Source organism: Zonotrichia leucophrys, chromosome 8, assembly GCF_028769735.1.
Source record: "Zonotrichia leucophrys gambelii isolate GWCS_2022_RI chromosome 8, RI_Zleu_2.0, whole genome shotgun sequence".
NCBI lineage: Eukaryota > Metazoa > Chordata > Aves > Passeriformes > Passerellidae > Zonotrichia > Zonotrichia leucophrys.
Window position 1 is genome coordinate 29,664,592 of NC_088178.1, and position 11,417 is coordinate 29,676,008.

An 11,417-nucleotide genomic window follows, 5' to 3' on the forward strand; every position below is an offset into this window, starting at 1 on the left:
ACACCACACCAGAGGGACCATCCCACTGCCCGTGGGTCACAGCTCCTCTTAAGGGACCATCCCACTGCCCGTGGGTCACAGCTCCTCCCGAGGGCACAGAGGTGGCCCTGCCACCCCCGTGGGGACACTGAGGCCACAAATCAGGGATTTCTGCTCCAGAATGGCCATTTGCTGCTGCCTTAGTCACTGCTAAGGAGATTATGGGGAGGAAAGTCCTTCGGTGGTTGAGCAAAACCCAGGGAACACCCTGTGATGTCAGCCCGGCTGCGCTGTGAATAATGGCGCCTTTCCTAAGTGCTGCTGCTGCCTGGGCTTTCACAGGGCTTTCATTAAGCCCAGGCAAAAGTCACTCCTGTCTGGAAGTCTAATCCCTCTGGAGGTCCTCATGGTGCTCAGAGGTTGGGGTAAAATCCATGAGAAATGGTTTGGATGGAAGTCGTGAGCCACCGGATCGGTGCTTTAATAAATCAGCTGTAGGGCAGTGAATGCCATGTGGTTTTAAGATTTATTTATTTGCTAAACACACCTCCACAGCCAGGTTTGGGCCCTCTTCATGTGCACTGAAACTGTGATTATCCCTGAGAATGGCAATGGGATTTAGCCTGTTCTTTGGATTTTATTCCATACATATTTGTAAGGGAAAAATCTTTAATGAATCAGTGACACCCATTTGTTACTGGTTTTAAGAGCAGGGGATATTGACCCTAAAAAGTGAAAATAGGAAAATAGATGTGGTTTTACCCTAATCAGGAAAAAAAAAAGTGTTGTTTGAACATATCTTTTATTTTCCTGCAAATAGGGAATAAAATTAATTGGGATTTATCCCCAAGGAGAGCCTGGTGCCTTTCAGGCATGGAAAATCACAGAATGATTTAGGCTGGAGATCGTGGGGTCCAGACCTAATCCATGTCCCCAAGTGCCACATCCATGCACAGAGAGACATTCCTGGACATGTCCAGTGTCCCCAGAGCACACAGTGGCTGCAAGAGACCAACCAGAGCTTTTGTAACTGGGTTTTTTTTTGAGTTTTGGCTCCCAAAATGAGAAAACCCCCAAGGGGCTGAAGTGGGGAGCAGGGGCAGCAGCTCGAGGGCTGGTTCTGTGGGATGTGCTGGGAGCTCACGTTGTGCTGACTCATTTCCCCCTGCTCTGTTGCAGACAAGCAGAACGATGTGGAGATCCCTTCTCCCACCCAGAAGGACAGGGAGAAGAAGAAAAAACAGCAGCTCATGACACAGATCAGTGGGGTGAAGAAACTGATGCACAGCTCGAGCTTGAACAACACCAGCATCTCACGGTTTGGGGTGAAGACAGAGAAGGAAGATCACCTGGCCAAGGTAGGGGAGATTCCTGCTCTTCTGGGAGCATCTGGAAGCTGGGAATGGGTTGTTCCTTTCCTTGGAATCAGTATCCCTGAAGTGATGTGGCCATTAGAAATGCTGTAATTGATGGTAGCCACAAGAGCATATTTTATATTTAAAATTTAAAGTAGCCCTAAAATAAAAAGGAAAAAAGGTGATGGAGACAAAATCAGCCCCACAGTTACTCTGTGTTCATTAAGCTCACACATTCAGCACTTACATAATTACAATAACCATTACATTTGCATATTTGCGAACTTTCTGGGGAAATGCAGATTTGCCTGTAAAACCGTTCAAACCATTATTTTTTGGTGCTCTCCAAAGGAACTGGAAGACCTGAACAAGTGGGGCCTCAACATCTTCAACGTGGCCAGGTATTCCCACAACCGGCCGCTGACCTGCATCATGTACGCCATCTTCCAGGTGGGTGTTGTGCAGGCCAGGCTTCCCTGCTGCTTTTCTCATGTCCAGCTCCCCTCTGCCCCCCTGCCTGCTCCAGCCCGAGCTGGCACTCAGCTGGGGCTTGTGCTCTGCCCCCTCAGGAGCGGGACCTGCTGAAAACCTTCAAGATCTCGTCGGACACGTTCGTGACGTACATGATGACCCTGGAGGACCACTACCACTCCGACGTGGCCTACCACAACAGCCTGCACGCTGCTGACGTGGCCCAGTCCACCCATGTGCTGCTCTCCACCCCTGCCCTGGATGTGAGTCCCTGCTTGCCTTCTTCCAGCACGGGGTGGGCGCTGGTGGCTCATCCGAGCGCTCCCTTCGCCTCCGTCCTTAGGGAATCTCAGCATGTGGGGTCTCTGTGTCAGCTTTCTGCAGTGCCTTGGCCCAGAAAACCAATTGAAACAGCACAATTTGTTCCCCTCAATCAGCTTCCCCAGCTGCTGAGAGGTGAAACCCCTCTGACAGGCTCCTGTTGCTCCCTCCTAGGCTGTCTTCACGGATCTGGAGATCCTCGCTGCCATTTTTGCAGCTGCAATCCATGATGTGGATCACCCCGGGGTCTCCAATCAATTCCTGATTAACACAAGTGAGTCTTGTTCTGAATCTCTCAGAATTTCACCCCGAAAGCAATGGGAATGCTTTTTACCTGCCACAAATGACAAATTGCAGGCTGTGCTGCCCTCTCAAAATACAGTGCAGTGCAGGAGTGAGACATTTTGGACTCAAGCAGGAATTAAAATGCAATCCTTGACAAAGGGAACCATTGTAGCACAATTTGTAAAGTCAATATTTACTACTTGCTAGCACATAATAATTCTGCCAGCCCTGAGTGCAAACTTTACCATTAAGATAAGAGGAATAATCCTATTGCTATTGACAACCAGAAAGCCAAATATTGGCCTTTGTGTTGTGTTCTGCCACAGGCTGAGCACGGATCTGGATTTCAGAATATGGGGATTGTTGTGTTTTGGGAAGGATTTTTGCAGGATTCTGTTGCCAGTGACTTGTAACTGAGTCAACTGAGCATTATTTTGTCACTGAGACTGAGCAAAGCCTGTGGAGTGCTGGGGCTGGCACTCACGGAGCTGAAAAGAATCCCAGAATCCTAAAATCATCCAGTATCCCATGGGCAGGGACACCTTCCCCTGGACCAGACTGCTCCAAACCCCATCCAGCCTGGCCCTGAACCCTTCCAGGGATGGGAAAAGAAACTTCCCCCCACTAAAACCTTTCAGTGCCCAGAACAAGCCCCTGCTGGCTGTTGGGAACCCCACATTTCCCAGCCTGGAGTCCCACACTTGGCCCTGAACCCTTCCAGGGATGGGAAAAGAAACTTCCCCCACTAAAACCTTTCAGTGCCCAGAACAAGCCCCTGTTGGCTGTTGGGAACCCCACATTTCCCAGCCTGGAGTCCCACACTTGGCGTTCCTTCCCCAGATTCCGAGCTGGCCCTGATGTACAACGACGAATCCGTGCTGGAGAACCATCACCTGGCCGTGGGCTTCAAACTGCTCCAGGAGGAGCACTGTGACATCTTCCAGAACCTGACCAAGAAGCAGCGCCAGACGCTCAGGAAGATGGTGATTGACATGGTATGGCCACTCCCTCCCCCTCTTCTCAACCAAAAATGGTCGTTTCTTGTGGCTTCCCCTCCTGAAATCCTGTTTTCCCCCATTCTGGAAAGGTGTTGGCCACTGACATGTCCAAGCACATGAGCTTGTTGGCTGATCTGAAGACTATGGTGGAAACGAAGAAGGTGACCAGTTCAGGAGTTCTCCTTCTGGACAACTACACGGACAGAATACAGGTGAGGCACCCACATTCCCTGGCTTTGGGGTGCTTGGGCCAGGATGGGGAGGCCACACTCCTGGTTTGCTGTGGCTTTGTAATCAATCATATAGAGAAGCTGAATCCTCAGCAGTCATTCCCTTCTTAAAAAAAAGCATGAGGTGGTCCTGTATTTTTTAGGTGTTATTTTTTAGGTGTTAACCCAGAATTAGGGATTTTTTAACACTTGGAACTGCAAGCATGGCACATTCCAAGGTCAAGTTTTGAGGGCTCCTAAATGTCCTTGCTGCTTTCTCCCATTTGTTTCTCCTGTTCCAACACTGCAAGAAATTCTTTCAGAACTTCACATCTGAAGCACCTCAGAGTGAGCTGGAATTAACTGCTGTACAGTCTGTTCCCTCAATAATTTAATCCTTGGTTTACACAAGTGACCAGAAAGTGCTGGAACAGAGTTTGCAGTGAGCAGGACAAGATTCATCCTGCTCTGCTCTCCACTTTGATGACCAACTCCTTAAGAGCAGGCTCCTGGGAAAACTCTGTAAATTTTTTATTTCAAGCCCTGGTGCTGCCTGAATCCTTGTGGCCACTTAGTCAGGCCCGTTCTGTGCGTGTGTGGAAGGGATATTACTCATTCCATAAAGTGGGAGCATCTCACCTCTTTCCCTCAGAGCATGGAAGTGGAGTTTGAATGGTGGGAAGCAGCTGGATCCCCAAACAAACCTGTGGGATGCCATTGACACTTCCAGAGCTGCTCCAGGTGTGAGGCCTGGGCTGTGTGAGCACCAGAGACCAGTCTGGCTTTGGGGCTGGGGCAGCTCAGCTCATCCATGGAGAGAGAATCACAGAATTCCAGGCTGGTTTGGGTTGGGAGTAACTTTAAATTCATTGCATCACACCCAACACCTCCCACTGTCCCAGGTGCTCCAAGCCCCAGTGTCCAGCCTGGATTTGGACATTCTAGGGATGCAGGGGCAGCCACAGCTGCTCTGGGAACCTGTGCCAGGGCCTGCCCACCCTCCCAGGGAACAATTCCCAATTCCAATGTCCCATCCATCCCTGGGAGCCATTCCCTGTGTGCTGTCCCTCCATCCCTGTCCCCAGCCCCTCTCAGCTCTCCTGGAGCCCCTTTGGGCCCTGCCAGGGCTCTGAGCTCTCCCTGGATCCTTCTCCTCTCCAGGTGAGCACCCCCAGGTGTCCCAGCCTGGCTCCAGAGGGGCTCCAGCCCTGCAGCAGCTCTGGAATCTCCTCTGGGCTCTCTCCAGCTCTTTAACGTGCTGCCATGCAATGTTTCTGATATTTTTATGGTCTGTTGCATAATCAGAGAATCTTCTGGTGCAACGCTCTGCAGATCCAGCCCGGAGCCCTCCTGTTTTTGCAGCTGATGTTCTGAGTTTCCTGTGGCTGTAATTGCAGGTTCTCCGGAACATGGTGCATTGTGCAGACCTGAGCAACCCCACCAAGTCCCTGGAGCTCTACCGGCAGTGGACAGACAGGATCATGGAGGAGTTCTTCCAGCAGGGGGACAAGGAGAGGGAGAGAGGCATGGAGATCAGCCCCATGTGTGACAAACACACGGCCTCCGTGGAAAAATCCCAGGTAATTGGCCCTGAGCTGCAGCTCTCCCTGCCTGGCCTCGGCATTTCACAGCACAGACAGAGCTCAGCTGCTCCTGCAGCACAACTGGGAGAGGAGCCAGCGGCTCAGAGCGTGCCTCCTGATGCAGCCTGACATCCAGCTCTGCCTGGGGCTCTCACAGGCTGGGGAGGCTCTTCCAGCTCCTCTCCATCCCCCTGGGCATCTCCTCGTCCCCTGCTCGTGTCCCAGTTTCCAGAGGGAGTTGGGTCCTTTTGTTCCCCAGTTCTGCTCTGCCCACCCTCACCAGCCTGTCCTGCCCTCACCCCATGGATCTGCAGGGCTGGGAGCTTCTCCCACCTGAGATCCCCCTCAGCAACTGCACAACTCTGCCTGCCACTCGTTATCCAGGACAATTCTGCACTGCACGTGTCCAGTTGAATTGGAGGCTTCTGGAGCTGCCCCGTGCAGGGTGAATCCCAGAAATATTCATTTGTGTCCCTGCAAAACTTAAAAGGAGCTGGAATTGCCCCTTTTTTTGTGGGAGGGGATGAACTGGCTCATCCCTAGTTCTGATTCATAAAATGGTTTCAAGGTCAGATTTTGTTCTGACCTGTGTAGCACAGGCCATAAAATTTCGCCTGGATAATCTGGAATGAAACCAGGAATTTATGTTTGTCCAAACAGATTCCAGCCTTTATATAATGCTGTCTTGGTTGTTGTTTTTGAATGACTCCAGCAAGTCATCATTGAGGTTTTTCAGCTTGAATAAGTAACAAAATTGATGATAATTATTTCCAAATGTCCTCTTGGGCTCAGCCAAGTGCTTTCAAAATTATTCACTCAACCGCGTGGTGATTTTGTTGGAAAAATCTGTCGGGTTTCTTAACCTAACAAGAAATGAATCCTTCAGCCAGGCTTGCCCATGTGCTCCACATGTGAGCTCCAGTTCATTCCTTGCTTCACATCTGCACTTCCCAGAGGCCTCAAAATGCCATTTTTGCCGTGCAAAAGAAAGAAAGAATTGCACAAAATGTCCATCATGAAGTGGCAAAGGAGAAAGGGAGGCGGCGTGTCCGTGCTGGAGGTTTCCAAATGCCATTTTTGCTGTGCAGAAAAGACAGGAATTATACAAAATGGCCATCGTGGAATGGCAAAGGAGAAAGGGAATCAGTGTGTCCGTGCTGGAGGGAAACAACGAGTGGATTAGGAAATAATCTGCAAATATTTCAAAGCTTGAGATGCCTTCTCAATATTTTAGGATCAGTGCTGAGCCACGTGGCCAATTCTTCCATGATTTGGGATGTTTTTGAAGGAGCAGTGACCCGAAACAATGATTTTAAAGAAACTATTTTAAAGAAATTATGATTTTAAAGAAACGATGATTTTAAAGAATCAATTATTTTAAAGAAGCAATGATTAACGAGCGCTGATTTTTACCCATCGGCGCCGTGGAGCCCTGGGACACGTTGGGTTCCAACCATCCCAAACCCTTTTTTTTCCCAGTGCAGCAGGAACTTTTCATCACCTTTCTGCTGGAGCTGCCTCCCCAGCCCGTTCCAATTGGATGCTCGCGGTGCTATCGACATCCTGTTGTGTCTGAGGGAGCGGGAGCCATTTCCAAAGCAAACATCTGCTCCTGGAGCCCGGCTCCTGGGAGAGCCTTTCCGTGCTCCGTGGGGCGGGACGGGCTCTGCCAGGAGGGAGGAATTCCGATCCCTTTCTGGCCCTTGCGCCGGCTCCATCCTGGCCGCGGTTCCTCCCTGAGTCACAGCAGGGCTGAGCTCAGCGGAAGGGCTCAGCATCCCTCACTCTTTCCAGCCTGCAGCGTCAGCCCGCGGGGGCCGGGCGGCATTCCCGGGATGAGCAGCCCCACTGGCTGCGCTCTTCCCAAGGAAATCTCTCGTGGAGCTGCTTGAGTAGGAGGAAAACGGGAATGATGAAAGTGTGGGATCGTGGAACTGTTTGGGATAGGCACAAGCTGCACCCTGCAGGAAAATGCACCCAAAGTTGGAACTCCAGCCCATAAAGGCTGCTCCCCTTGGGAGCACTGGAGTATTCCCAGCTGTCACTTACGTGGGAATCCTGGGATAAGGCCGTAAATGCACCACCTTGTCCCCAGTCACCTGGGAATTCTGTCTGAGAGGAGCAGACTCAGTGCTGAGAGCCCCATCCAGTTCCAGCTCCATGGCAGGGACACCTCCCACTGTCCCAGGTGCTCCAAACCTGGCCTGGGACACTGCCAGGGATCCAGGCACAGCCACAGCAAATCTGGGAATTCTATTCCAGGGCTTCCACATCCTCACAGGGAACAATTCCTTCCCAGTATCCATCCAGCCATTCCTCCATCCCTGTCCCCAGCCCCTCTGCAGCTCTCCTGGAGCCCCTGCAGGCCCTGCCAGGGCTCTGAGCTCTCCCTGGATCCTTCTCCTCTCCAGGTGAGCACCCCCAGGTGTCCCAGCCTGGCTCCAGAGGGGCTCCAGCCCTGCAGCAGCTCCAGGGCTTCCTCTGGATCTCTCCAGGTGCTGCTGATGTTGTCCCCAGGGCTGGGGCAGCTCTGCAGGTGGGGCCTCACCTGAGCAGGGCAGAGGAGCAGGATTCCCCCTCTCCTTCTCTGCTGCCCACACTGGGGCATCGGCCCAGGGCTCTGTCCCCTGAATCTCCTGCTGGCTCCTGCTTTCAGTGAAACTTCCTCCAAGGTTTGATTATAGACAAGACATCAGCCCAACCCAACAGGGTGTGGGTGCAGCTCTGGGTATCAGATAATTGGGTGTGATAATGTGATCGTTAGGCTGTGCTGGTTTGGGGCCTTGCTCCTGGTGTTCTGCTTGTAAAACGAATATAATATGAACTTTTCAGACGTCCACCTTTTGCAGGTTGTTCCCTTGCCCTAAGTGTGTGTGCCCCTTTGTTTTCCAGGTGGGATTCATCGACTACATCGTCCATCCTCTGTGGGAGACGTGGGCTGACCTGGTGCAGCCCGACGCCCAGGACATCCTGGACACTCTGGAGGACAACAGGAACTGGTACCAGAGCATGATACCTCAGAGCCCATCCCCTCCCCTGGAGGAGCGGGGCCAGGACTGCCAGGGCCTGATGGAGAAGTTCCAGTTTGAACTGACGCTGGAGGAGGAGGATTCCGACGGGCCCGAGAAGGACGGCGAGAGCCTCGGCTACTTCAGCAATACAGAGACGCTGTGCGTGGCCCAGCCCGGGGAGGAGGAGCCCCAGAGGGAGGCCACCATCGAGATTGTGACAGAAGACACATCTCCTGTGGACACATAATGGCCCGGCCCCGCGGGAGTGGCTTTTAAACACTTGCGGAGCTTGCGAGCGGTCTCCGACGGCCTCCGCAGCGGGGCTGAGCCTCTGCCACGGGGCTGGCAGATCCTCCAGCTACTTGAGATTGGAGTCAGGGTTACAGATGGGGTAGGGAGTGATTGCTCAGGAAATGCACGGGTGATTTGCGTTGTGGTTTGAGCCTCGTCAGCCGAGAGCACCGCGTGGGCCTGGAGCTGGCTTGGGTCGGGCCGAGGCGGCGCTGACACACAACTGAGAGATTTTATACTGTTAGTTTTGGAGTTTATACCAGTTAGACTGATAGAAACTACTGATCAATAACTCATATCCAACCTGTCCACCTGTCTGCAGACCTGTGTGCCTTCTTTGTAAACACTTTCATGTCTTTTCAAGAGTCTCTTAATCCAACACACGGAGCTTGGTAGTTCAAAAGCGACACAAGGTGTTTCGGAATTGACGGCTACTTTTTGGATTCTTCCTGTTACCAGAAGCAGTCTTCCTTTTTTTTTCGTGGGCAATACCTGTCACTTTATTGCAGTTAATCACTTTGACAGACTAAACAGAAGGGGAAACCCTCTGCTTTGCATTACTGCACCTTCAGTGTGTTCTTAATCCCCCCGGTGACCCGTTGGGAGTCACTCGGTGCCTCCGGGCGCCGTTCCCTCGCTGGCAACAGCGGGAGTTTTTTTCCTCCCCGGGGTTTGGGTTTGTGGTGAGCAGGACAGAGGGCAGGTTTTCTTCCCTGGCACAGCTCGGTCCATCCCTGAGCAAGCGCGGCAAGGCAGTGTGTGTGACACGCCTTCCCCCTCGGCAGCTCCCTGGAATTTGCACGCTCGGATCTTTGTGTTTCTCTGGCCTCTCGTCCACCTTCCCTAGGTTTAGGTCCACCATCCTCCTCCTCCTCCTGCACTGCCTCGAGCTCTACCACCTCCATTACTGTTTATAACAGTGTATTTATTACCTACTGTACATACTGTAATGTTTTGTAAGTTATTAATTTATATGAATTAGCATCGCCTGTCGGCGGCGATGTTAATGGGGTAGAAAACTCGGAATAAGAGTTGCCTTTTTTTTCTTGTAACCTTTTGTATTGCATAAAGTCCAAGAACCTGAACATAGCTGAAGAGACAGACACAACCCAGGAAGGGCATTCGGGTGGCAGCCGCCCGCGGGGAGGGGACACCGCATCCCAGGGCAGCGGATTTGGGAATCTGCCAGGAACGCAGAGAGGGGGAACCCAACAAAGAGCTCCCCGCGCCCGGGCCGGCTTTTCAATGTCACAATGTTCCAATTTCCGAACAACCCAATGTGAATCTCTATGACAAAACAAAAATGTGAACTGATGTAATAATTGTGCTGTGAAACTTCCTCTGACAAAGCTTGTCCGGCATCGTGAGCGGTGTCAATCTCAGTTTGTAAAATATGTTTCAAGCTTTTTGGTCCAACTCGTGACTAATTAGTTCATGACAATAGCACAGTTGTGCATGATCAATGGGTTTGTTTGTCTGTTGAACACTGCATTGTTCCAGGTGGTTATTTTATTGTTCCCCAAAGTTTCACACTATGTATGTTATAGTATTCTATATTGTGTTCAGACGCATTCTTAAGAGATTTTTATATGAAGTGAATAAATGAAAGCATGACCCAGCCTGCAGCTCTCTGGGGGGCTTTTGTCAACAAGGCAGCGTGGGCCGTGCCACCACTGCTCAGGGGACAGAAAATGGGACCCTCCAAACCCAGAACCCTCCAAGGGCTCAATCCCAGAACCCTCCTGGGGCTAAAATCCAGAACCTTCCTTGGCCAAAATCCAAAACCTCCCACACCCAAAATCCAAGATGTTTCACAGCTGAAATGCAGAACCTCCTACAGCTGAAATCCTTTTCCTTTGGCCAAAGCCCAGGACCCTCCTACAGCCAAAACCCAGAACCCTCCTGTGGCCATACCCCAGAATCTCCCATAGCTGAGACCCAGAACGCTCCTGGAACCCAAACCCCAAATCCTCCAATGGCTGAAACCCAAAACCTCCCATGTCCTAAACCCAGAACCCTCCCATGGCTCAATTCCAGAGCCCTCCTACAGCCAAAACGCAAAATCCTCCTGTGGCTGAAACCCAGAACCTCCAATATCCTAAATGCAGAATGTCCTAAACCCAGAACCCTTCCATGTGCTAAACCCTGAACCTTCCATGCCCTAAACTCAGAACCTTCAATGCCCTAAACCCAGAGCCTCCAACATCTGAAACCAGAACCTTCCATGTCCCAAACCCAGAATTCCCATGTCCCAAGCCCAGAATCTCCATGACCAGTGCCCAGAAGCTCCCATGGCCAGCTCCAGGGCCTGCATTCCCAGTGTCCCTGCTGGAGCCGCTCCTCAGGGTGGCACAGGAGCGTTCCCGGTGGCGCGGGCACCGTCCCTGGCACGCCGGGCCCTTGTCCTTCCTCTGTGGCAGCGCAGGCGACAGGAAGGCAGCGCAGACAGGAAGCGCTGGCCCGGCCCTCGGCCGCTTTCATGTCCCGGCCTGACCCAAAACAAGCGGCTTTCCAGTAAAAAACATCCTGTGCCAGGGCAGGGGAGCGGGGCCGCGCTGCCGCCCTCGCCGCGGGTGACACCGGCCCTGTCCCCTGGGGCTGCCCTGCTTTCCCTGCATCCGCTGCCTCCGAGCGCAGTCATGGAAAACCAGCGTGGATCTCATCCTGCATTCCCTCCGTGGGGCCAGGCCACCTCCTGTCGCACCCCTGCTGTCCCAGCAGAAGGGGCTCCAGCCCGTGGATCCTGGGGGATTCTCCCAGGGTTTGAACCTCTGAAACTCCTTGGTGAAAATTCCCTGGTAGAAACTCCTCGAAGGGCCAGTAGTGATTTGTCTTTCCCAGTGGATTAACAGAATCCCAGAACTGGTTTGTGTTGGAAGGGCCTTGAATCCCACCCATGGCAGGGACACCTTCC

The 11,417-nt window shown here is 52.2% G+C and overlaps 1 protein-coding gene across 5 annotated transcripts in view; it reads left to right on the forward strand.

Moving 5' to 3' along the window:
- Nucleotides 1–10,122, forward strand: part of PDE4B (phosphodiesterase 4B) — a 201,993-nt gene extending 191,871 nt beyond the window's left edge. For all 5 annotated transcript variants that reach the window (XM_064720517.1, XM_064720518.1, XM_064720519.1 and 2 more), the window contains 8 exons: nt 1,159–1,337; nt 1,686–1,784; nt 1,904–2,068; nt 2,301–2,400; nt 3,252–3,406; nt 3,499–3,621; nt 5,016–5,198; nt 8,094–10,122. In XM_064720517.1, coding sequence (XP_064576587.1) covers nt 1,159–1,337; nt 1,686–1,784; nt 1,904–2,068; nt 2,301–2,400; nt 3,252–3,406; nt 3,499–3,621; nt 5,016–5,198; nt 8,094–8,459 — 1,370 coding nt within the window. In that variant the 3' untranslated portion in view covers nt 8,460–10,122. The remainder of the gene's footprint in view (nt 1–1,158; nt 1,338–1,685; nt 1,785–1,903; nt 2,069–2,300; nt 2,401–3,251; nt 3,407–3,498; nt 3,622–5,015; nt 5,199–8,093) is intronic.
- The last annotated feature ends 1,295 nt before the right edge of the window (nt 10,123–11,417 follow it).